Below are 23,890 nucleotides of genomic sequence, written 5' to 3'. Positions count from 1 at the left end.
CCCGGGCTGTCCGCCGCACCGCCCGACTCCGCGCCCCCGCGGGCCGGCTCCGGGCGGTCAGCGGGGTCTGGGGCAGCGGGTGGCGCTGAAGGGCGGACGGGAGGGCGACAGGGAGGGACCGGCGGCATCCCGCGGTCCCCGGGCGGGGCAGGGCGGGGAGGAGCCGGCGGGAGCGGCGCGGCCGGGCTCTGCCCGCGGCGCTGCCCCCCGCGGTGCTGGGCGGGCGGGCGGTCTCCGCTGCGACTCGCGCCTTCTCCTCCTCCTTCTCCTCCTCCTTTTCCAGCACCGCCGCCTCCTCTTCCTCCTCCTCCTCCCGGCCGCTGCGGCGCGGGGGCTGCGGGCGGAGCGGCGGCGCCATGAGCGGGGCGGCGGCGGCCAAGAGCGAGAAGCTGGACGAGGCTCAGGCGCTGGCCCGCAGCTGCGCGGGCAGACCTGACTTCCAGCCCTGCGACGGGCTCTCGCTCTGCGCCACCCACAGCCACGGCCGCTGCTTCCGCCTGCACTGGTGCTGCCACCTGGGATGGTGCCACTGTGAGTGAGCGAGCGAGCGGTCCCGGCGGTCCCCATCGGCCGGGCGGTCCCGGCTGTGCCCGGGTCGCCTCCCGGCCCACCTTGGCCCGGCCCGCCCGGCCCCGCGGCGGCCGGTAGGGAGTCCGCCCCGCCGGGGCTGTGGCTGTCCGGGCGGCTGGAGACACCCGGGCGGGGTGGAGGGAGACCAAGGCTCGGCCTGTGCGATGGGACCCCAAACTTCGGGTCTGCTCCCGGCGGAGCGGGTGGGTGGGGGGCACTGGGACAGCTGCAGCAGGGCGTCCAGACACCGTTCGCAGCCGGGGAACGGGCGGAGGGACCGAGCTGCTGGCGGGGCCGGCTCCTGCCCTGGCGCCGCATGCAGCAGCGGTAGCAGCAAATGCCCTTCGCACCGAGGAACCATTAAGCAGCTATTTCGTTCTCTGTTCGGAGGTTTGTAGAGTTACATCGTGGTTGGACTCGATGATCTGCAAGGTCTTTTCCAAGTGAAATGATGATTGTGTGATTTTCTTCTTGGGAACGCACGGTATAAAATCTTGAGAGGAGAGAAGTGTCGGCTTTAGGATATATATAGCACATAGTAACTGCCTCAGACCCCAGTGCTGATCCAGCCGGGTGCCTGATGACTTTAATCTCTGTGTTCAGGATGCTGATGTGCATAATCATGGAGGCTGGGATTGAGCTGTAGATGTCCAAACACACTTTGATGAATAATTAATTGCACACAGCCTCGAGGAGCAGGCGTTCCAAGCAGCATGGCGGTGCCAGGTCCAGAAACGGGGGTGGAGCTGCGCACTCAGCTTGTGTTGCGCTTGGAGATCTTAAAGCCGGGGAGGCAGGGTTAAAGTTGGACCTGTGTGTGAGGGCTTGGTGCTGCTGAAGGTGTCCCTTGACATCCTGTTCTCTTTTTAAGTCTGTCCTCATATCTCCCCACAATTTCAGCTCCTGAGGGGATTCCCCTCCTGTGCGCTTCTGGCAAGGGGCTTGCCTGAGGAGCCACCTCTGGCTTGGGTGAGAGCTGCCCTTTGAGTTAGTGACCACCTCGGTGTGGGGTTCAGTTAAAATCAGTTCAGAGCAAGGGTTTGTTGGGTGTTTTTCTGTCTATGCCCTGCAATGAGTACTGGGTGGTGGCACAATCGGCAGGTGCTGTAGTCACCAGCTGTGCAAGGACAGAGATTCATAGATCCAGGGAATGGTTTAGGTTGGAAGAGACCCTAAAGCTGATCTGGTTCTGGGCCCCTGCCATGGGCACAGACACCTCCCACCAGCCCAGGCTACTCCAAGGCCTCATCCAGCCTGGCCTTCAACACCTCCAGGCAGGGGGCAGCCATAGCCTCCCTGGGCAACCTGTGCCAGGCTCTCCCCACCCTCACTGCCAATAATTTCTCCCTTCTCTCCACTCTCACTCTCCCCTCTCCCGGCTCAGAGCCATTGTCCCTCATCCTGGCACTCCCAGTCCTTCTCCAAAGTCCCTCCCCAGCTCTCCTGGAGCCCTTCAGCTCCTGGCAGGCTGCTCTGTGCTCTCCCTTCAACCTTCTCCTCTCCAGGCTGCACAGCCACAACTCTCCCAGCCTGTCCCCATAGGGGAGGTTCTGCCACCCTCTGCTCATCTTAGTGGCCTCCTCTGGACCTGCTCCAGTATGTTTCATTGGCACAAAGGCCAGAGTTACAACCTGGATAGACTCTTCTGCAAAATTTCCCCATCTTAGTCATTTGTGGTCAGCATCAAGATCTGTGAGCTCGTGAGCACTTTGGAGTACAGGGCCAGAGCTCAGAAAGGTGTTTCTAAGACAAAGATGCTACCTGAAATCAGCTGGGGATGGTCCTGGGAAGGAGGAGATAGGTGTGGAGCTGAGAGCAACTAAAGAAGTGATATGATGGAGAAGGATCTGGAGATGAGGATGGGTCACAAACCGAGCATGTGTCAGCAGCAGGAGGCCTTTCTGGTAAATCCAGACCCAGAAGCCAAGCTTCACTTGGAGATGCATTCACAGCAGCATTGCAGGGGGCAGTTTAATTAGTCTCTTCATCTCAGTAATGATGAGACTAGGCTGATGGGCTTCGTCTGAGCATGGCATTTTCAAGAGCTGCAGGAGAACTGGGGAGCTTCTGTAGGAGACCACAGCTTAGAAAATAGGATTTAAAGGGAGCTGCAAAGGCAGAAGAGTTGCTTGGGCTATGAAAGTTTGATGGGGGGAGGGAGGGGAGCTTTGCACAGTGCAAGGGAAGCTGGGATCTAGTCCTTTGCTAACAGGCTTGCAAAATAACCAGAGATCACCTACCTGTGGCAAGCAGAGCAAGGGAACAGAGTCCTTGCAATGAGGAGTCGTCCCTGAAGGCCTCTAGAGAAGCCTTACACCAGTGTCCTGTAGTGGCACTCGGTGATCTTAGAGGTGTCTTCCAACCAAAACAGCTCTGTGGTTCTTTGGAGGTACATGGAGCTGATTCCCTCTTGGAAGGGCCACTTGAGTGCCGATCCAACCCTTTGCTTTCCTGTGGCAATCACAAGCTGCAAAACTCAGGACAGCTTTGGCAAAAGTGCAGACTTCCTGCTTGGTCCCTGAGGATAGTGAAGGAAACTGGGATGTGACCGCCCCGTGATGCTTTGAAATGCAGCCACATGGCTCAGTGTCTTGGACCCACACAGAAGAGTTCTGAGCCCCTCATTTCCTCATGCTAGTTTTGGAGATGAGGATCTTTTTGTACCCTGCTCCTGCGCAATGAATTGAGTTGAACTTGAAAGGGATAAGGATGAATCCTGTAATGGCAAATGATATCAAGGCCAGGGGTGTAATTAGGCAGCTCTGGGAGCTCTCCTCCGTGGATGCAGTGCTGTAGTACTGACTTGGGAATCCTCAGAGCCTTCTCCAAAGTGCTTCTCTCTGATTCCTAAGAGCCGTGTTGGGGTGAAGGAAGCTCCGTATCAATTCTAATGGCCTTTGGAATGTTACTTCCCACCAGTGGTGGAGGACCTGGAGAATGTCAGCTCTTTGTGCACTCACACTGAAGGAGCTGCAGAAACTCCTGTCCACTCCACCTTGTAGCTTGGCTCGTGGTGTATTCAGGAGCACATCTGCTCACTCCAGTGACAGAAGCAGTTTAGCACTGCAGAGACACTTGGCTGTAGCTTTAATAATTGAGAAAGAGCTTGGTATGAATTCCCCAAAGCCATTCCTGCTGGCACGCTCCTCAGGAAGCAGCGCTTGAAATGCTCTCTTTACCTCCTGTGTTTCTCTGTCCCTAAAACAGCAATAACAGCTGGCAGGCAACATCGGAGACTGTGCAGAGGAGACAGACAACTCAGAGCACCTCAAGTGCTGGGGATATCTGCAGGACTTCTGGGAGTTTCTTTTGGGTCATTTCCAGTCTGTTCTGGAGTTCGTAGCAATCAGATTTCCTTCTGAGATGGGAGGTGCTGCTTTGATGTGTTCTTGTGCCTGGGAGCCCTGAACCCAACCAAAACCTCCATAGGCAGGATCATGCAAAATGGGCCTGGGGTTGCTGCAGGTGCGAGAGCTGGCAGGGTGGCCTTGGAGGTGCCTGGCTTTGTGGCCATCGGGGTCCAGGAGAGCAGGCAGCACACTGTATCCTTCAAGAGATGTCTACAGCACCCTGCCGCTGCGTTTGTCATACGGGGGCAGGGATGCCGGCATGCGTCACGGCTCCTGTCTCCGTGTGGAAGTGGGATGAGGGCCTTCAGAGTTTTCTTCCCTGCAGGGAAGAAGGTGCTGGCCCAAGAGGTGTGGTGGCTTCAGCCCCTGTGTTTGTCCCTTTACTCGTTAGTCTTGCTTGTGCTGCACCCTTTCAGTCTGCCCCTGCATGCATTCCCCCTGCTGGAGTGACAGCTCCTGTCCACCTTCTTCCCGTCCCCTGCACCAGCCTCGTGGGGGTTCGTTTATTAGAAGCAGGTTGAGAGCTTTTAAGTTACTCAGGTCTGCTTTGTCTAGAGTCAGGGAAAAGAGGTGCCAGGTCTGCAGCAGGGAGTCTGCCGTCCTTTCCTCACCTCTAGGTACCTGCTTCAGCTCTGAGTTGCACTGATGCTGTCTGCAAGGCTGTTGGCTGCCTCGTGGTACCTGCTGCTGTCAGAAAGGATCAGACCCTTGCGGGTTACATCTGTCCTGACGGACACGGACTCTGTTTCGCTAAGTTTGCTTCCTGAGGGTTAGCTCACACTGATACGATTACAAAGCTGGCTTCACCCCCGGGCAATGCAAATCAGGTCCTCTGTTGCAACTGTGTTTGTTTTTCAGTCTGAACGCCCTGCTCTCTGTTCCACACCTCGCGGCTCTCGCAGTGCAACACCTCGTGGTTATCCACAGTCCCCGGTGCGTGATGGCTCCACCATACTCACGTTTCACAGCACCTGTGTCAATAGACAGGGGATGTGCTGCCTTGTATTTGCCTTCCTGTGTTTTGGGGGTTGGTTTTGGTGTTTGTTTTTTTTTCCCTGATCCAGCATCAAAAAAGCAGGCTTTAGTTACTGAAAGCCTCCTGGAGATCTCACACTGAAAAACAAATGCAGCAAATAAATTTCAGTCCCACCACTTTTGCAAGATTCAGCTGTTTGGAGCATTTGCAAGCAAAGAAACCGAGCGTGGGTGAAGAGCTTCTTTGGGTGGTCAGAAAAGAAGAGTTACCAGCCTCAGCCATGCCAAAGTGTCGTGGTTGCAGTGGAGGCTTTAAACCCCTAAATTGTCAAGTAGAGGCAGAAGAGGTTGTAATCTGCTGAGTGGTGTAGAACACTGGCAGGTGTGCCTTGAAATACCTTCCTGCTCCCGGCCGTGCTGCATGGAATTACGGGACCGGCACAGCCCAAGTTTGGATCCAGCCCTGGCAGCCTCTGTGCGAGGTCAGGCAGGCTTGGCAAGGCTGCCAACGCAGTGTCATCCTCAGCCAAGCGGAGAACATGGCTTTCGTGATGGGCGGCACACCCCAGAGGGTTTTCTCTGGGTGCTTTTGAGGGGAAGGTCTCCGCCCGCTGCGGCACCTCTTGCAGGGATCAGGATCCGAGGATGTTGACGTTCATCTGCCTGCTGAGCAGGGAGCCCAGGGTCTCTCTTGGATCTCGGAGCAAGCTCCACCGCTTCCTCGCCGTGTCTGTTCCTGGGTGCCTGCAGGTAGCCCAGTGCTGGACCAGCCAGTCGTAGTTTCGGATCTGGGGTAGGTTTGTGCTCTGTGTTTGGGCAGGGGCAGGCGGTCGTCTCTCTGCCACAGCTGATGCCAGGCACTGAAGCGATCCGCGGCTGCCGCTGCACCTGGCTGCCGTCCAGCAGAACCTTGTTTCTTACACTCCTCTACTCCAAATACCAGTGGTCTTATTTTACAACACTTTAAACCAGACCAGTTCCTTTCCTGTCCCCCAGAGCTGCTGAAACCTCTCTGCTGGGGCCAGTCTCGGTGCCATCTCCTGGAGGAGGCTGTGGTGGGGGTCACATCCCCTCTCCTGCCTATCCTCCGGCGGTGCACACCCATCTGGCCAGGTGCTGGGATTTTCCCTGCTCCCCGCTGATGTGTGCAGCGGCTGCGCATCTCTGTGCGCGCAGGAAGCATTTCCACGGTGTCTCTGGAGCCACAGAAGCTCTCAGCAGGGGCTCTGGCAGTCTTTGAAGCCTGGGTGATGATTCAGAGCCCAGCCTGCCTGCAGGAGCTGTGAGCGGGGAACCAGCAAGGCAGCCGGTAACAGACCACTGGGAAGTGAGCTCCAATGGTTACTGACGGTATTCGAGTGTGCCACGACAAAGCTTGGAGGCTGGAGAGGAGCTGTGCCCTCCTGCCAGCCGGCTTCGCCTGCCCTCTGCACGTTAGAGTGGCGGCTGCAGCGCTGACAGGGAGATGCTGAAACAAGCCCTGGGCTGCTCTGCAGCACCGCATGCATTGCACAGCTCCTTGCTTTTGCTCTGGTGGCTTTGCTTTGTGTTGGCTTTTGTTGACAACAAAACTTTCTGCCACATCCCAGAGCCAGCAGCAGGCCAGCAGTGTGCCAGGGCAGCATGTGTGTCTGTCAGCCAGATGTGATGGGGACTGGAGCTTGCTGGAAGTCGTCAGCCTGGCACTGGTGATGGCAATTTGAGTGCCAGCAGTGCTGTTCCACAGGGCAGGCTACATGGATTCATAGTCACAGAATGGGATGGGTTGGAAAAGACCTCAGTGCTTATCCAGTTCTAAGCCCCTGCCACGGGTTACTCCCATCAGCACAGGATGCTGAAGGCCTCATCTAGCCTGGCCTGCCTGGTGACTGAGTTGTTGGATAAACATGCAAAGGGATTTGTATCCCACTGAGTTTAAGCTCTGAGACTGAGCATTTGGAGTAGCTCATGTGTTCTTTGTCTACAGAGGAATGGAGCTGTGGGGCTAGGATGGGAGGGTGGGATCAGGAGGATGAGGATTGCTCTGGAAAGGATTTGGATGTCTGTGAGGCAGAGTCCCTTTGTCTGGACAAGATGCTTGTGCATGAGCAGGGTGTTGTGCTGAGCACCAGGCAGGAGCTGCAGGAGATGTTCCAGCTTGTAGCGAGAGAAGACTTGAATGAGGATTTGCTCTTCACCTGCCGTTTGAAGAGCTGCGATACCCAAGCTTTGTTCCACTCAGCTGCGCACGGTGGAGGGAAGCAGGGCAGCTCATTCTGCTCGGAGGGGTGATCCCAAGGGAAAAACAGCCACCAGTTTGCACAGGTGCACCTTCTGGACCTGTTTTGTTGCTCTGCTTGTGGTTCTAACATGCACATTACAGTATAGATGCACTGCTGATGCTGAGTGTGGATTCACCATACCCTCTGAAAACATCAGGTGAGACCTGGAATACTGTCTAGCTTTGGGTTTCCCAATTCAAGAGGGATGGAGACCTGCTGGGGAGAATCCAACAGAGGCTATGAAGGTGATGAAGGGACTGGAACATCTCTGCTGTGAGGAGAAGGCTGAGAGGGGATCTGATCAGTGTCTGTAAATACCTGAGGGGTGGGTGTCAGGAGGAAGGTGCCAGGCTCTGTTTGGTGGTGCCCAGGGATGGGACAAGAAACAATGGGTACAAGCTGGGACCCAGGGGGTACCACCTCAGCACAAGGAGAAACTTTAGTGTGAGGGTGCTGGAGCCTGGAGAAGGCTGCCCAGAGTTTGTGGAGCCTCCTTCTCTGGAGTTCCTGTGTGCCCTGCCCTGGGTGCTCCTGCTCTGGCAGGGGGGTTGGACTGGGTGATCTCTGGAGGTCCCTCCCACCCCCTGCCATGCTGTGATTCTGTGATCAGTGCCTTTCAAAGATCCTGCTGGCATTCATTTTGAAATCCTCACTGTAACACAGCTCTGTTTAGACACAGACATGTTCTGTTATTACTAACAAAACCTCTGAGTCACTTGAAAGGAGCAGACCACAGGAAAAGCTTTGAATTCAGTTTCCTTGCTCTAAGTACTTCTTGGAGGACTGACTCCCTTCTATGCCTTGTACTGGGTTGGACAGAAATCACTGCTCCTCTTTCTCCTAAAGTCCTGAGATGAGGGGGCCTTGTGTACTGCAGCCAAACCTCTCATTGCCATGCACAGCTGTGAGGCTGTGCTTTGTAACCCTTCCATCCACCTGAGGAGTGTGGTTCACAAAGACTTCTGTCTGCCTGCCCAAAACACACTGATCTGCTGGCAAGAGCCTCTGAGAGCTCTTTGCTGTAGCTGCTGGCTTCATGAAGCCTACCTGGGAGAAGCCTCAGTGAGAAGGCTGTGGATGTTTGCTGTCAGAAGCAAGTACCTCTAAAGGTGACGTTCGTTGAGGTTGTGTCCCAGCAGCTCGTGGCATGCTGGTGAATTCTGAACAGCTGCATGGTGAAGGCCAAGCCCCTGCTCCTGCTCAGGGGTCTTCGTTCTGGCAGGAGGCTTCAGGTACTTCTCTCTCTGCAGAGTAATAGCTCAGAAATGAAATCTGCACTGGAGGAGGGAGCAGGGCCCTGTGGCAGGCATGTGGCTTCCTTCCCGGGCTCTGCAGGTGCCACTTCAGCCTGTGAGCCTGCTCCGCAAGGTGCATGTCTGCGGGGCCTTCTGGCACACCCTCCTTGCTCTTGAGGCTGCTGATGGGCACTTCTCAGGTGGGAGTGCCATGCTCAGCCCATGGCACTGCCTTGAAGACCTGCACAGTCTCCAGGTTCTCGTCTTGGTGGTTTCCATCCTGCCGGGCTGCAGAGCTGGCCGTGCACTCAGCCTTGCTGGAAGCACTGGAGAGGGCTTTCAGGCACTTGGCACAGGACCTCCAATTTCCTGGCAGCACCTCCGTACTCCTCAAGAGTAGGCAGGGGTTTGCTGCTCGTGCTGATGCCACCAGCAGAGCTGACTGGTGGCAAATGGACGTCTTGGGGTGTTTTTGTGTAGTGGCTCTCAGTCTGTCTTATGCTTTGTGACTCCCGTCAGGCCTTGGTAACTCAGAGCTGCGCGTCGGTAAGGCTGTAAAGGATGCTCACAGGCACTGTGAGGTCGGGAACGGGAGCTGTGGCAGAGTCAGCTGAGCTGTGGATGGGCAGCACGAGCCTGTGCTAGCATCAAGAGCTGACTGCAGGAGGCTGGATTCCAGGCACTGTGGATTTAGATGTCTGCTTCTTCCTGCTTGTAAAGTGACCCTGCTTTAGCATGTTGTAGATTCCATTCCAGCATCCTTGTGGCTTTCTCTGTCCATGCGGTCCAGAGGAGGCTTCCATACAGCCTTTGATTCCTCCACGGCTCAGTTTTTCTGTAGGGACTCATAGAACTCAAGAAGTGCAGTTGGTGCAATTTAGAGATGTTTTTGCCAGTAGCTGAGTATATTCACATAGATGGAAGTGGAAAAAACTGCTGGCAAAGTTAAATGGGATTGCTTGGCAACTGGGCCTGGTTTTTAATATCCCCACACTAATTCAGGCACAGCAGCAGTTGGAGTTTATCTCTAACTGTGGTGTGCAACAGTTCCGACGAGGCCTGCCTTTGCCTTCTGGCTCTGACTGCTGGCTGCACAGCCCCAGGTGTGCCCCCAGAACTGCTTGCTTTGCTTGTGTGCCTGTACCCAGCCTGGGGACGCTCCGTGCTCCACGGTGGTCCCTCCGGGGACCCGGGGCACAGGGCTGCGGCTAGAACATGCCTGCGGCGAGAGCTTGGCTGCTGCCGGCTGCCTGCTGCCGGCCGCCTCTGGGTTCTGTTCCGCTGACCCTGAGCCGTGCCCCAGGTGTTTGCGCTCGTTCACAAGCACTTGGACACCGCCAGCTGTGTCGGGGGGCGCTGATCGGCTCTGCAGTCCACCAGCACTGGCCCTGCGCAGGCAGGGTAGGTGAAGGAGACAGGCACCTTTGGCTTTGCTTTGCCCACCCTTGCCTCTGGGCCTCGGTGCTTCCCGGCTGGTGCTGCAGATCTTGACCCTCTGGGTGTGAGCTGGGGGCGATGCTCGTCCCTCTCGGCCAGCCTTTGCTTACCCTGCTAGCAGCCCCTGCGGAGTTTGCTCCCGCCCCTGCTGTCCAGCTGCTCTGAGCTGTGTGCCGCCAGTGGCGCTCTCTGGCACCGTGGGGCACCTCCTCTGCTGGCTCCCAGCCCCCGCGGAGCGGGGGGCAGTCCTCAGCTGCGTGGTGCCGTGCTCTGGGCGTGAGCAGGGAGAGCAGCCCCTTCAGTTCCCAGCTCTGAGGAGGTCGGGAGCAGGGATGCAGAGATGGAGCAGGACAAGGAGTGACTGGAAAGGTGCACAGGCACAGCAGCAGGAGAAGCAGTGGGCTGGGGGTGCCCGGTGTGGCCTGCACTGACAGCAGGCACTGCTCCCAGCAGGCTGGCTCTGTTGTGAGGCACAGAAGGACCCCCCGTGCTCTGACAGCGGGCAGGGAGCAGCCCAGCTACAGCACGTCCCTGTGCCCTTGTATCTCCTCTCACCCACCAAGAGAGCAGGCTGCAGCCAGCAGAAGGCTGTTCCAAGCTACAAGTCCCAGCTGCCTGCCCCAGCCCGTCTCCTGTGGGTGTTTCTTGCATGGCACAGTCCCTTGGAGGGGATTTTCCTTCAAGAACCTCTGGGGTGTGCTGCCTATTTGAAGGTTCACAGGAAGACATTCCCATGGCATCCAGAGGCTGCTCCCCTGCAGCATGTCCTAGACAGCTGGAAGAGGCCTGGACCTTGTCTCTCTAGTGCCTGGGAAATGCTTTTGTCTTCTGGGTAGCTACTGACACTGGCCCCTGCTTATCCTCCTTTGTAACCATACCAGCACTCTGACTGGCTGCATGGAAATGAGGAGATGCTGAAGCCTGAGCCGAGAGTGCACAGGGATGGGTTAGGATAATAACTATTTAGCACTAATTATTTTTTGGCTACTTTATGTACTGAATTGAAAAAGACACCCAGCAGAAATGTGGGATACAGGTTTGCAGGGAAAAAAATGAGGGTGGGGGGACCAAATTGCTCAGGGAGGTGGTGGAAGCCCCACCCTTGGAGACATTCAAAGTCAGGCTGCATGGTGCTCTGAGCAACCTGCTCTAGTTAAGATGCCCCTGCTCACTGCAAAGGACTTGGACTAGATGGCCTCTAGGGATCCCTCCCAACCCAGTGCATTCTGCCAGTGCACAGAGTGGCTGCTGCCCACTTCACCTTTGTAGAGGGGTTTGTAGAATGGCTTGGGTTGGAAGGGACCTCGAGGATCATTCAGCTCCATGGGCACCTCCCACCAGCCCAGGCTGCTCCAGGCCTCATCCAGCCTGGCCTTCAACACCTCCAGGCAGGGGGCAGCCACAGCCTCCCTGAACAATCTGTGCCAGGCTCTCCCCACCCTCACTGCCGACAATTTGTCCCTCATCTCCACTCTCACTCTCCCCTCTCCCAGCTCAAAGCCATTGTCCCTCATCTTGGCACTGCCAGGCTACTCTGAGGTCTCCCTGCAGCCTTCTCCTCTCCAGGCTGCACAGCCACAGCTTTCCCAGCCTGGACCCACAGCAGAGCTTCTGCAGCCTCTGAGCACCTTGGTGGCCTCCTCTGGAGCCTCTGCAGCAGCTCCAGGTCCTTCTTGTGCTGGGTTCCCAGAGCTGGAGGCAGTGCTGCAGGTGAGGGCTGAGCAGAGCAGAGAGGCAGGATCCCCTCCCTGTGCTGCTGCTCTCCTGCTCTGGCTGCAGCCAGCACGCAGCTGGCTCCTGGGCACTTTGGCACCAGGTGACACCCCTCCCTTGTTGGAAGGCAAACACCCTTGGCTTCAGAGCTTGAACTGGGATGCCCTGGCTCAAGCCGTGGTGGAGGTGTCTGAGCTGGCCTGCGAGGCTTCCCATGCCTGTAACCCTGTACGGGGCTGTGCTGTGCTGCGCTGCTGGTGTGACACTTGCCATGGGTGCTGGCAGGGAAGAGCAGGTGTGGTGTGCAGTGTTGGGCACTGCTTTTTGGGGTGTCCATACTCTACATCCTACCAATGGTTAGTAAGCAAATAGGAGGGTTTATGGCTGGAGGAAACATTTCTCAAGCCTTCAGGGTTGGTTTTGCTTTATGTCTGGTAAATCCATGTAAGCAGTAAGGGGAAGGACCAGGGATGGCAGCAGGAAGCTCCAGGTCTCTCTTAAGACTTACCTGCTCCTAGGCCGAGGTGCATAGAAAAACCTACAAGGCTTGGACAGGTCCAGCTAGCTCAGGCTGCCCAAGGTTTGCTGTCCCATGCTCTGTACATGATTGGAGGGAGACAGGAGGAAGGCCAGAGGCAGTCATTTTGTGCATGCTGTGGACCTGGCCGGCAGTGGCACCCTGGTGGTGCTCAGTCCAGAATCACAATTGCAGATCCCCTCTTCAGGGGTGCTGAGTGCTTCAGGCAGGCTTAGGGTGCTGAGAGGCCCCTCAGTAGCCATCTGCAGGGTGTGGGCAGCAAGCTTTGCTGTAGTCTGCGATGGAGGAACACCTCCATCTGCCAGGACTTTCTGCTTTGCCACTGGGGAACAATCCCCAGTTCCTTCCCTGGGCTGGGGTTAACCACAGCCCAATCAGAGAGGGTAGAGCTGTCTGCCACCTCTGCCACTCACTGCCCCAAGCCTCCTGGAGAGCCAGCTGGGTGTTTGACAGCTTGTGCCTTGTCCTTGGGCTGCCGTGCCAATCCAGGCAGCAGCACAGTGCTCCAGCTTGTAGCTGTCATCACCTGCACAACAGCTTCACTTGCACATCAAAGGGGTGTGCATCCAGGCAGCTCATTTAGAGCAGCTGCATCTCTCCTGCCACACCGATGGGGTGTGGAACAAGTCCCACAGGAGGAAGGCTCGTGAGCTCTCCCTCTTGCTGTATGGAGAAGCAGTGCTTGAGAAGCTGATCCCCATGGTCTCCCCACACAGGGACATGGAAGAGCAACCACAGTGTGAACTGTCCTTGGGATGATGCAGATGCCTCCATGCCCACACCATCTCCTGTTACTGGTATATCAGAGTGCTTGCTCTGCCTTCACTCCTCCCAAGCAACGTGGGATTGCATTAGAATGGTTTTGGGTGATCTTCCTAGTGGGGATTTCCCTCCCGTGTAAGCTGCTCTCTTTGGCAGAGTCGCGTGGCAGCAGGAGAGCCTTGCGTGGCTGCGGCGAGGATCCCAGCTGGCTTTGCAGTGGGAGAGCAGTGGTGCCATTACAGAGCTGGAGGCTCAAGCAGAGACAAATCACAGAATCATCCAGGCTGGAAAAGACCTTTGAGATCGCTGAGTCCAACTGCCATGACCACTAAACCACATCCTGAAGCACCACAAGCACGGCATCATGAACACCTCCAGGAGTGGTGACTCCACCAGCTCCATGGGCAGCCTGTTCCAGTCCCTGACCACCCTTGCAGTGAAGAAATTTTTCCTCCTTTCCAGCCTAACCCTCCCCTGGTACAATTTCAGGCCATTTCCTCTTGTCCTGTTGCTGGTTACTTGGGAGAAGAGACTAACCCCACCTCACTGCAACCTCCCCTCAGGAAGCCTCAGGATGAGGCCTTGAGCAGTTGAGTTGAGAGGTGGCCCTGCCATGGGATCTCTGAGGTCCCTTCCAGCTGGAGCCATTCTGTGGTACTCAGATATCTGAATGAATCATCCTGCCCTTGGAGTTTGGGTGTCCATGAGCTGAGTGCTGCCAGGCACTGCTCCAGCCAGCAGTACTAACTGGTCACCTGTGGTGCTTTACATACTTCACTGCTTTCAAGGATGGATTTCTGGAGAAGAGTAGGTGGCAGGAAGCCAGCGGCTGCTGCTGGTCCAGCAGGTTGTGAAAGTGAGGTCTGCTCAGCTACCCCAGAGAGCATGCTAGAGAAGTTGTGTCTGCAAGAGCTGAAAAATGCCCAAGAGACTCCATCCCTGTACTGCTGCTCCAAAGGGTGCTGAGGAGGAAGCTGTGCTCTGTGCTTGGAGCATATGAGGGCAGCGCTTAATGCCTCTGAGTCGTGTCTAGGAACTAGAGCAGGGCATGTTAAAAGGATGGCAAGTGGGGAGCAGGTCTTTGTGCTTGCTGCAAGCCAGGCACAGCAGAACAGGAGGGAAGGAAGCCTGGCTCGTTTGCTCGGAGCTTGCGCAGTGGCTCTGCGGACAGTGAGCAGTGCACAGGGCGCAGCAGGGCCGGGCCTGGAGGTGATGGAGGTGAGCTGCTCAAATCTTGAGCAGACGTGTTCTTCCCCTGCCCACGCCCTGCTGCCATCTCGCTGCTCTCTGGCTGGCTTGGCGGCTGCTCCCTCCCGTGGCACAGGGAGCCTGGGAAGCTCTTCAGCTTCACCTCCTGCTGGTTCCCGGAGCCTGCTTGCTGCCGTTGTGGCCTGGCAGCGCTGCGCCCACGCTCCACTGCTCGGGTAGCTCCTCTCTTGGCTCCCTGCTCTGTGGCCTTTTCTCAGCTCTTCCTGCCCTTGGAGTCCCAGCAGAGTGCAGCAGCCCTATCCTTTCCAGCAGCAGCAGAACAGCAGGGGTGGGAAAAGCCTTCCCCAGCACGCCAGGTTTCCCTGGTTGCATCCTCGAGCTGGGCTGACAAAGCAGAGCCTGTGTGAGGGCCTTGGCAGAGGCACTGAGCACCCCAGAAGCTGCTGTGGCTGAGAGCTGGGGTCGCTGAGCCAGGAAGGGAGAACTCACAGGAGCAGGGCTGCAAACACCAAGTGGTGTGGCAGCTGTGCCCATCGCAGCTCAGCTCATTACCACAGGGAGACTTGGATGGCTTTCTCTGCTTCCTTATCCAAGAGCTTCAGACATCACAGCACCCTTCACTGCTCTGCTCCTTCTTCTGCCTGCACAGAGCAGGATTTGCAGCTCGTGCACTGAAGCTCTTGTGAGAGCCTCCCTGATTGCAGGTCTTCTGCGCTGTCTGCTTCCATGGTGCATGAGCCCCCAGGGAGACAGGAATCTGTCAGAGGCTTCATGCCAATGAAATGCAGCATTTTGCAGTCCTAGGCATAGCCTCAAGTTTCTCAGCTTTCCCTAGCCAAGTGCTGGTTTTCTGCTCTCTTATTTATCTCTTTTAGTAAAGATTTTCTGGTCTTGCTTGGTTCAGCTCTGGAGCCCAACCTAATCCTATTTTCTTCCTGCTTAACCATATAATCAAGATGCCAAACACATTTCTGTGGCTCGAAAATTCCCTTATTTTCTACCTTCAAATTCTAATTGCAGTCATGTAAAAAGCTCTTCTTCGTAATGCAGACAAATCTGATTCTGTCCCCAGAAACAAAGGGGACGTGGAAGCCGCGCGGGGACCCCCTCGGGCCCGGGAGCAGCGCAGCTGCCCCGGTGGAGAGCGCAGCAGCAGAGGTGGAGCCGCTGGCAGGCGCGGCGGGGGCGCAGGCAGGGCCTCTGCGGGGGCTGCTCCTCAGCTCCGGGCTTCTGCTCCCGGAGGTAATTCTCTAGAGCTGAGGGCTTCCGAGCAGGACCGTGTGTGGACATGGCACTGTTGAGTCGGCAGCGACCTTAGAGGTCTTCGCAACCCAGAACGATGCTGTGACCGGCAGAGGTCCCTGCCCATCCCTCCTGCTCTGTGATGCTGGCAACGCGCTCCGGCCACTGCTCGCAGGGCTCCGCCGGCTGTCACCAGTGGCCCGCGGGTCGGGGTCCGAGTGCCAGGCGGTGACCCGCGCCCCTCGCTGTCCCCACAGGTAAATATGTCTACCAGCCCATGACGCCCGTGGAGCAGCTGCCCAGCACGGCGATCCCGGCTCGGCCCCGGGAGCCCCCCAGCAGCATCCAGATCTCGGTGTCGCTCACTCAGCACTTCCTCAAGTTCGCGTCCGTCCTGCAGCCGCCGCTGCCGCCTGCCTCGCCGCGGCTCTGCGCCATCGCCGACCTCTTCCTCGACAGCTACCGCGTTAAGTGCATCAACGGCAAGATGTGCTACGTCCAGAGGCAGGCCCCGGCGCCGCCGCACAGGAGCGGGCCCCAGGAGGTGCCCGCCGGCAATGCCCTCAGCACAGAGGAGAGCAGCACGCCAAAACCGGAGCACTGCTCGTCCCCCTCCAGCTCCGAGGACTCCGGCATCAACGCCGTGGGGGTTCACTACATGGAGTCGTGTGACGAGGACACGGAGGGGGTGGCCGAGCTCAGTTCAGAGGAGGATTACAGCCCGGATAGCAGCTGGGAACCGGACGAGTGCCCGCTCCTGTCGCCCTCGCAGTGTGAAATGGAAGTGATCGAGACGATAGAAACCACTGTGTGACCCCCCAGGCTGGCAGCAGCTCAGGCCAGCTCCCACTCAGTGACGTTGCTTTTGTAGTATCTCTCTATTGTTTTTCCCCACAATCTCTTTTTTTTCCAGTGCACCTGAGAGTTCGGATTCCCAGAGTGCAGCCATGGGACTTGTGTGTTGGTGACCTAGCAGCAGCCTGAGCCAGTGGAACACGTCCTCAGCCCGATCAAAGTCGTCTATACCTGAGGGGATGATCAGACTCAAGCACCCTACAGCTGAGACAGGCCCTTTCCTTGGCCCGGGCTCCACCAGACACTGCTCACCGGAGGATGTGCACTCGAGATGGCTCCATCTGTCAGGATGTTCAAAGCACAGGGGGTGAGCTGGTGCAGGACACCTACCAGCAGCAGAGCAAAGCTGCCCCTGTTCTGTCTCAAACAGCTCTGCGAGGTGCAGCCACAAGAGGCTCCTCCACCTCTGGCCTTGCTCCTTGTCCATCCTTTTCTCTAGTGCTGGTGCACCTCTTCTCAGAGGCTGCTGGTGCCACTCTCCAGTGGGGCAGCAGGGCAGGCTAGAGAAAGCACAAAGTGCCTCCAACTCTTCTCCAGGCTATGCACCAAGCACCCACTGAGGTCCATCAGGCTCTGCAATCTCCCTGGCAGGCAACTGCTGCTCAGCTGCCTGTCTCCAGCTGCTCCCTTCTCTCTCCATGGCTCTTGGGAAGATCTGGCTTTGGCAGTGTGGGAGTGGGCAGAGCTGACCTGCAGCTGCCCGAGCAACGTAGTGCAGGCTGGAGGATGCCAGGTGAAGGCAGTGGCTACCTCCAAACACACAACCCCACCTGCTGCTCCCCCTTGTGCCATGCTGCTGCACTCAGGACCCGACGGCCTCAAGGCCTGCATTTGCCTGAAGACTGACAAAGTTTAAACACAAAACATTTATCAGCCACACCACTGTGTCAGCAGAGCTTGGGGACAGCATAGAGGTGCTCATGGGATCAATACTTGTTACAGTACAGCCTGAGATCATGCTGCTGGAAAGCAGAAGCTCAACTCCTGCTCTCTGCACTCAGTTCAAGAGCAGATTCGTAGATTCATGGGACAGGGTGGAAGGGACCTCTAAGATCATCCAGTTCCAAACCCCTGCCATGGCCACAGACACCTCGCCCTAGCCCAGGTTGCTCGAGGCCTCATTCAGTCTGGCCTTGAACACCTCCAAGGAGGGGGCATCCACAGCCTCCCTGGGCAACCCGTGCCAGACTTGCACCACTCTCACCATAAGCGACCCTCAAGCAGCTGGCACGTGCGAGCGGCTGGTTTGGTTTCAGCACTGCATGACAAAACCGAGGTGGTCCTCAGACTTCAGGCAGCTGGGAGCAGCTGGAGTCAGCTGTGGCTGTGCTGTGGCCGGAACTGACTGCCTTAGGGTTTGCTTTTTGCATGCAGCTGTGGTTGTCAACTCCCAGGCTGCAGCCATTGTGCAGTTGAGTGTGCTGGAGGCTCATCCCTGCTGCAGGGTGGCTCCAGGGGCTCATCCCTCAGCGTGCCCTGACCGCGTAGTACTGGTTCTGTCTGCCTTGCACCCAGTATTGTCAGCAGCGTTAAGCAGCAGTGCGTGTGGTGGGCACACGCAGGCATGGGGCTCCCCATACGTGGTGACAAAGCAGCTCTCTACTTCCTAGACACAGACTTGCAGACCCTGGGTGCATGGCTATGATGGCTCAGATGCAGTGCAGTGCTTGCCACAGGAGGACCCTGGGCTGCTGCAGGACCAGCTGCGTTCTCCTGACAAGGCACCTGGAAGGACTCTGCTGAGGGCGTTTAAATGAAGGCTGTAGTAAAACTAAATAGGTTTTCTTTCTCTTTAGGGCAGGGTTTGTCTTTTGTGGTTAGCTATGGTTTTCTAACAACCCTTTAGTGTCTCTGGCCCCTTCAGAGGCATTCCATAGGTAGATGGAAGCATTATGTATAAACTGCAGCATTTATCCATATTTAACCTTCCACTGTAACCCAAGTGGGGAGCTGACAGAACTCACTCCTGTCCCTGCCTGAGCTTCCTTCCCAGAGGTTGGACTCTCCTTGAGAGGACTGGGCTGAACTGGCCAGATGCATCCTCCCAAGGGTGGCAGCAGAACCTCTCCTGAGGACACGGTGCTCCCTGCCAGCTCTCACTGCAGGTGCCAAGCACAGGAAGGGGCTTCAGGACCCTCTGAGCTCACCTTGTTTGCAGGCAAGCAGGAGCCGGGGCGCCGTCTGCAAGCAGTGGAAGCCAGCTGGGTACTTCCTGACCAAGCCTTCCCCCAAGGCGTTCTGCTCTTGCAGGTTCCCCTCACTGGCGTCAGGTCCCTTTCCTAACCCTAAGTAATTAGCAATATTCACAGGCTGTGAGTGTCTCCTACCCAGGATTTGTTCAGATGTCTTAAGCACAATAAGCTGCCTCTCCCCTCTGTTGCCCCAGTCAGATGTCAGCGGAACAGCAGTGTGGGCCAGGGCCGATTCTGAGCAGTGTTTCAGCAGGCAGCACAGGGGCAGGTTTCTCGCTGTGCCACACCACACCCCCAGCTCAGAAACGGGCCCCGCACACAACCCTGGTTCCTTTGCACAGGCACCGGCGCAGTTGTGCTGCAGATGTGCCGTGGGGTCCCTGCCCCAGGCAGGCAGAGGGAGGCTGTGTACATGTCCTCGGGAATAAAATGCTGAACAACTCACCTGGCTTGTCCTGCTCATGCATGCTCCGCGCTGGAGTGCAACGTCTGCCAGTGCCAGCAGTCCCTCAAGCTGCAGGCAGAGCACCTCAAACACACAGCCAGGGCTGGGCAGAGAAATGCCATAGCCAGTGGGAGTGCAGCAGGACTAGGCCCGTGCAGGGCCGGGCACCTGCTGAGTGCTGGGACTGGTGGGCAGCCACACAGACCAGTTCTCACTGCTGCTTCAGCCGTGGTGGGAAGAGTTGCAAGCCTGAGCTGATGTCATCTGGCATTGGGTTGGAAGGGACCCTCCAAGGGCATCCTGCCCAACCCCTACAGTCACAGGGACAGCTCCAGCCAGAGCAGGCTGCCCAGGGACACATCCAGCCTGACCCTGAGTGTCTGCAGGGATGGGGCCTCCAGCACAGCCCTGGGCAGCCTGTGCCAGCCTCTCCCCACCCTCACTGTGCAGAACTTCCTGCTGTTGCCCAACCTAACTCTGCCCTGCTCCAGTTCCAAACCACTGCCCTCATCTTGTCCCCCAGGCCCTGCTGAGCAGTCCCTCCCCAGCCTGCCTGAAGGTCCCCTGCAGACACTGAAACAAAGCTCTAAGGTCTGCCTGTAGCCTTCTCTTCTCCAGGCTGAACACTGCAGCTCAGATGGCTGCAGCCCATTGACCCACACAGGTGTCAGTGCCCATGCCCAGTGCAGACCATCGCACGTCTCCAGCCTGGCGAGGCTGACGCAATCCCAGACCTGCAGCTACCAAGAAACAAAAGCATCACAGGTGCCCCTGTGGCTGCAGGCTGCCAGCATGTCTGAGGCACCACCCTGTCGTTCTTCAGTGGAAAGAAGGGGAGCACACTGGGCATGCCAGGCCCCAGGACACACAGCATTGTTGCTGCTGCCCTGCCAGGGGTGCCCTGCACAGCAGGCAGTGCTGTTGTGTTGCCGAGTGGCAGCAGCATTGCCCTACATCCCCATCTTTCAGGTGTGAGCTCTTCATGGACCAGCCACCAGCTCTGGGTGTTAGTGCTGGTGTGGAGGGCAACATCTGCCTGGTGCTGTGCTCTTCCTGGGAGTGACTGGCACCACAAGGGTGCACGTCAAAACAGCCAAGGCTAGTGCCAAAATGAACAGGGCAAGGTAATGCTCAGCAGGGCAGTAACACACAGCGAGGGAAGGACCTAGAGCCCATCGCACAGCAGAGATCCACCACTGCTGCTCGGCTGCAATGAGTGAGCAGTGACAGGAGGCAGCAGGAGGGCAGGCTGCCCAATGAGGCACCACAGAACACTGGGTTGAGCTTAGCAGTGCCAAACCTCTCACCATCAGTAGGCATCTCACAAATCGTCTCCCTGCTGCAGCCCCTCCCAGGCCTGCAGTGCCTTTTTTTCCACATGCACTCATCCCCACCCCAGAACGGGTATAAGGCACCAGGGGAGGTTTGTGCTTCACCGTGGTGACAGGATGCACCTGCCTCTACCAGAGTCCAGTGCCAGCTGTCAGGAGCTAGCAGCCAGCTGTGCTGCCACACCAGCTCCCTTACCCACTCCCCATGTGCAGAGCTCACCCAGGACAGTTCCACCAGGAACCTTTTAATGGCAGTCTGTAGGAACATGCCATGTGCAGCTCACTCCGCTCACCTCTTCAGCCTCTTCCCAGTTTGCCTCTTCTGTGCCCCCAGCCCCCATGGCTGCTGCCATGAGACCAAGGGCCAGGCCTTGGCAGGACTGCTTTTTCTAGCACTGCAGTTAAAGCTCAGATGTGGCACCCAGTCACTCACCAACCCACACAGCGACTTCAGACACAGGCTCTGGGCAGGGCCAGGCCCTGCTGCTCCAGTGGGGCACAGCCCACCCACTTGTTTGGCAAAGTCCCCACCAGTGCCATGAGCCTGGAGGTCAGCGTAGGTGGCCCAGAGCTGTGGCACATTTGGGTTTGCCTCCAGAGCTCACAGCTTCCAGCCCAGCTGCCTCAGGGCTGTGTTGAGTCAGCGAGAGGTGGCAGAGAGAGGTGGTGTCAGGGCTTGGACATCACCCACAGCTATGAACCCTCCAGCAGCCAGCCAGAGCCAGTGTGGCACAGTCCCAGGAAAGACCAAGTGCAGAGGTGGCAGCAGCTGCGGCCCTGCTCAGGCTGCAGGCAGGAAGATTAGTCTTCAGCCAGGGGAGGGGGGGCCAGATGCAGCTGGAAGTTCTCATTCTGGAAGACACTGCTGGTGGCTGTGTCCCCGTGGGACATGCTGAAGGGCATCTCACTGCCATGGCCACGAGACAGTTCTGTCAGCAGAGCCAGCTGCAAGACAAAACCCAGAGAGCATCACTCACGGAACAGGACAGCCCAGAACATCCCCGGCTGGAAGAGACCAAAGCCACACTGCCATGGCAGAGTCTGGCTCGACAGCGCCCAGCGCAGCCCGGAGCCGGGGGTTACGTACTCTGGAGGCGCCGCGGTTGAGCCGGCAGAGCTGGTCAAACGCCTGCAGCTGCTGAGGGTCCAGCGCCTCGCAACTCGCCTGGGAGAGAGGGAGATGGTTACAGACTGCGCACAGCAAGCTCAGGCACGCACAAGCTCATCCCTGCTCCTGCCATCAGGCCCGGAGCAGCTGGTCCACAGCTTCTTCAGGGTCTTTTATTGCTGTCTTTCCTCTGACTCGAAGCCATTGTGTGCACACCTTTCTTTGGGGGAAAAGAGAAACCCTACCTGAGATCCACAGCAGCCTGGGCCTGTAACGAGTGGCAGCACTCAGCTGGAGAGAAGAGAGACACAGCAGAGACAAAGAAAGAGGAGGGAAAGAAAAGCAGGAGGACGAATAAGAGGGAGGAAAATCAAAAGTGAGGGGGAAAGGAAAAAAGAAGGAGGAAGAAAAGAGGGAAAAAGAGGCACAAAAAGAGAAAGCAAAGGGTAGGCAAAATGCCCTGCAGCCAGTGGGGAGGAGCAGCAGAGGGGCTCTGGGCAGGAGCAGCCCCTGACAGGCTCTTCCCAGGCAACAGTAGCTCCCCCAGGTTCCCCTCATCCTCGCCCAAAGGTCTCCTTTCCAGCAGCCCTGCCCAGGCTCCCTGCTGGACCCTGCCGGTGGGGAGCCCACGCTGTGCCCAGGACCCTTCTCCACTCCCCCTGCCTCTCGTGAGACCCCCACAGGTTGAAAGGGAGGGCAGGAGGGGACTTGCAGATCAGTGGCAGCCCCGAGGAACCAGACACAGCAGAGGCTGGGGGTGCCCAGCACTGAAGCACAAAGGCAGGTAGAGAGCTGTGGATGAGGGCAGTCAGCTGCAAAGACAGGGCCCAGAGCCTGCAGCAGGAGCATTAATGAATGCAAGGGCTGCATGCATGCTCCAGCTGCTCCCAAAGGCTGCACTCCCGTGTCTCAGGGAGAGCTGGCAGAGCAGTGCAGCTTCTCCCAGGTTTGTTGCATTTCATCACATCACAGTTTCTGTTTTGAGTGTTTCTGCTCACTTTCCAAAGGAGAAAGCATCACCAAGAAGCTACAACAGGAGCCAGGGAGAAGAGCCCCCCCCCCCCCCCCCGGGCAGCAGCCTGGCATCTGTTGTCTCTGGGCATCTCTTTTTAAGGGAACATTCCATGTTCATTCACAGATATTTTCCCCAAAATACATTTCCCAAGGGCTGTTAAAACCCAAAATGCTACAGTCCTGCCAGGGGACACACACTGAAGTTTCACCTCCTTGAAACTCTCTGGCAATAGGTCAAGCTCAACAGGAAGCATCACAGAGCCATGGAGGCTGGACAGGCCCTCTAAGCGCACCCAGTCCAACTGCCAACCCAGCACCACCACGGCCACTATCCCGTGCCCCACGCGCCATGGCCACACACTCTTGGCACACCTCCCAGGACGGTGACTCCGCCAAGGGCAGTGCTCCCAGGGCAAGTGCAGCTCATTCTGCCTTGGAAAAAACAAAGCAAAGGCCTGGGGGAGGCTGCCCTGCACATCTGCTGTGGCCACAGGCATGCAAGGACAAGGACAATGCCACGTAATTGGCCTCCCCTCTTCTGCTAGCTATCCACCACGTGTCTGGAGCCATCCCTCAGCCCCTTCCCCAGGCTGATGAGCTGAAATATTGCAGGCAGCTCTCTCAGTTGCCATGGGAACAGCTGCTGCCAGGCCTTTCCCTTTTTTAACCCTGCCACTCAGGGCCCATTTGCACCCAAGGGCTACAGGGAGGCTCCGGAGTCCTTCACCAGCCTCAGGCACTGGTGGCATCCACTCAACTCACCCACCCCAGAACCAGCTTCTGCCTCCAGTGCTGCTGCAGGGCCAGGCAGCTCAGAACACAGCAATCTGGTACTCCTGGCTCAAGTCAAACCCTTCTGTCCCTTTGGAAGAACTTGGTGCAGAACCCAAGAGACACAATTTCCCCTCTGGAGGAGCAACTCCTCTTTGGTTTGGGGCTCTCAGAGCCCAGGGCTGGGACGCTGATCTCTGCCGCACGTTTGGCTTGCACATTGCACCCCCTCTGGCAGTCCCCACACAGCTCTCCTGAGCCTGCAGTCATCTCTCATTTCACAGCTACGACACCCATCAGCAGCCAGTGCCTGTGCCAAGCCCAGCACAGGGCAGCTGGAGGCAGAGGCACCACCACCAGTCACGCCGAGCGCTGCCTCTCAAGGCCATGCTTTCCCAACACGTTCCTGGGCCGATCGCAGCACTGAGCAGCATCTCAGCACAGGGACACGAGGCAGAAGTCCTGGGGAAGGGGTTGGGATTCCTAGGAACAAAAGCAGCCTCCCCCTCTCACTTAGAGAGTCCAATCCACAGACAGTGGACGCCAGGCCATGGAGTTGGTTTGGTTGAATCCAGTCCCAGCACCAACCCAGCACCGCGGTGGCCACTAAGCCGCACGCCAGAGTGCCACGCGCCCCTGCGGGGATGGCGACGCCGGAGCAGCCTGTGCCAGGGCCTGATGACCCTTTCAGGAAATGCATTTTCCCTGCTCCCCCAGGCAAGGCTGCCCTCTGCCATCCCTGCAGCCGGACACTCAGTCACCAAGGGTCAGGCAGCCTTCCCAAGAGGGATCCCACATGAGCTGGGCCAATTACTGCAAACCTGAGTCAAACCCTTCCGCAGGGTGGGGACCTGCTGCGTTCATGGCACTTCCAGGCCCCGC

General features: G+C 57.5%; 2 protein-coding genes across 4 annotated transcripts in view; one reads left to right on the top strand and one right to left on the bottom strand.

The window, feature by feature from the left end:
- The first annotated feature begins 173 nt into the window (after positions 1-173).
- On the top strand, positions 174-18,783 carry C26H3orf70 (chromosome 26 C3orf70 homolog). Its single transcript, XM_064165352.1, has 2 exons — positions 174-531; positions 15,550-18,783. Exons 1-2 carry the CDS (start codon positions 357-359, stop codon positions 16,104-16,106), a joined length of 732 nt encoding a protein of 243 aa, XP_064021422.1. The 5' UTR covers positions 174-356; the 3' UTR covers positions 16,107-18,783.
- Positions 18,784-20,344: 1,561 nt separating this feature from the next.
- Positions 20,345-23,890, bottom strand: part of VPS8 (VPS8 subunit of CORVET complex) — a 74,236-nt gene continuing 70,690 nt past the window's right edge. For all 3 annotated transcript variants that reach the window (XM_064165349.1, XM_064165350.1, XM_064165351.1), the window contains exons 44-45: positions 21,203-21,280; positions 20,345-21,060 (exon numbers count right to left, since the gene is read on the bottom strand). In XM_064165349.1, coding sequence (XP_064021419.1) covers positions 20,917-21,060; positions 21,203-21,280 — 222 coding nt within the window. In that variant the 3' untranslated portion in view covers positions 20,345-20,916. The remainder of the gene's footprint in view (positions 21,061-21,202; positions 21,281-23,890) is intronic.

The sequence above is a fragment of the Pogoniulus pusillus genome, chromosome 26 (assembly GCF_015220805.1).
Source record: "Pogoniulus pusillus isolate bPogPus1 chromosome 26, bPogPus1.pri, whole genome shotgun sequence".
Classification (NCBI taxonomy): Eukaryota; Metazoa; Chordata; class Aves; order Piciformes; family Lybiidae; genus Pogoniulus; species Pogoniulus pusillus.
The sequence above is the reverse complement of the archived record's forward strand: the minus strand, read 5'-3'. Positions and strand labels throughout refer to the sequence as shown.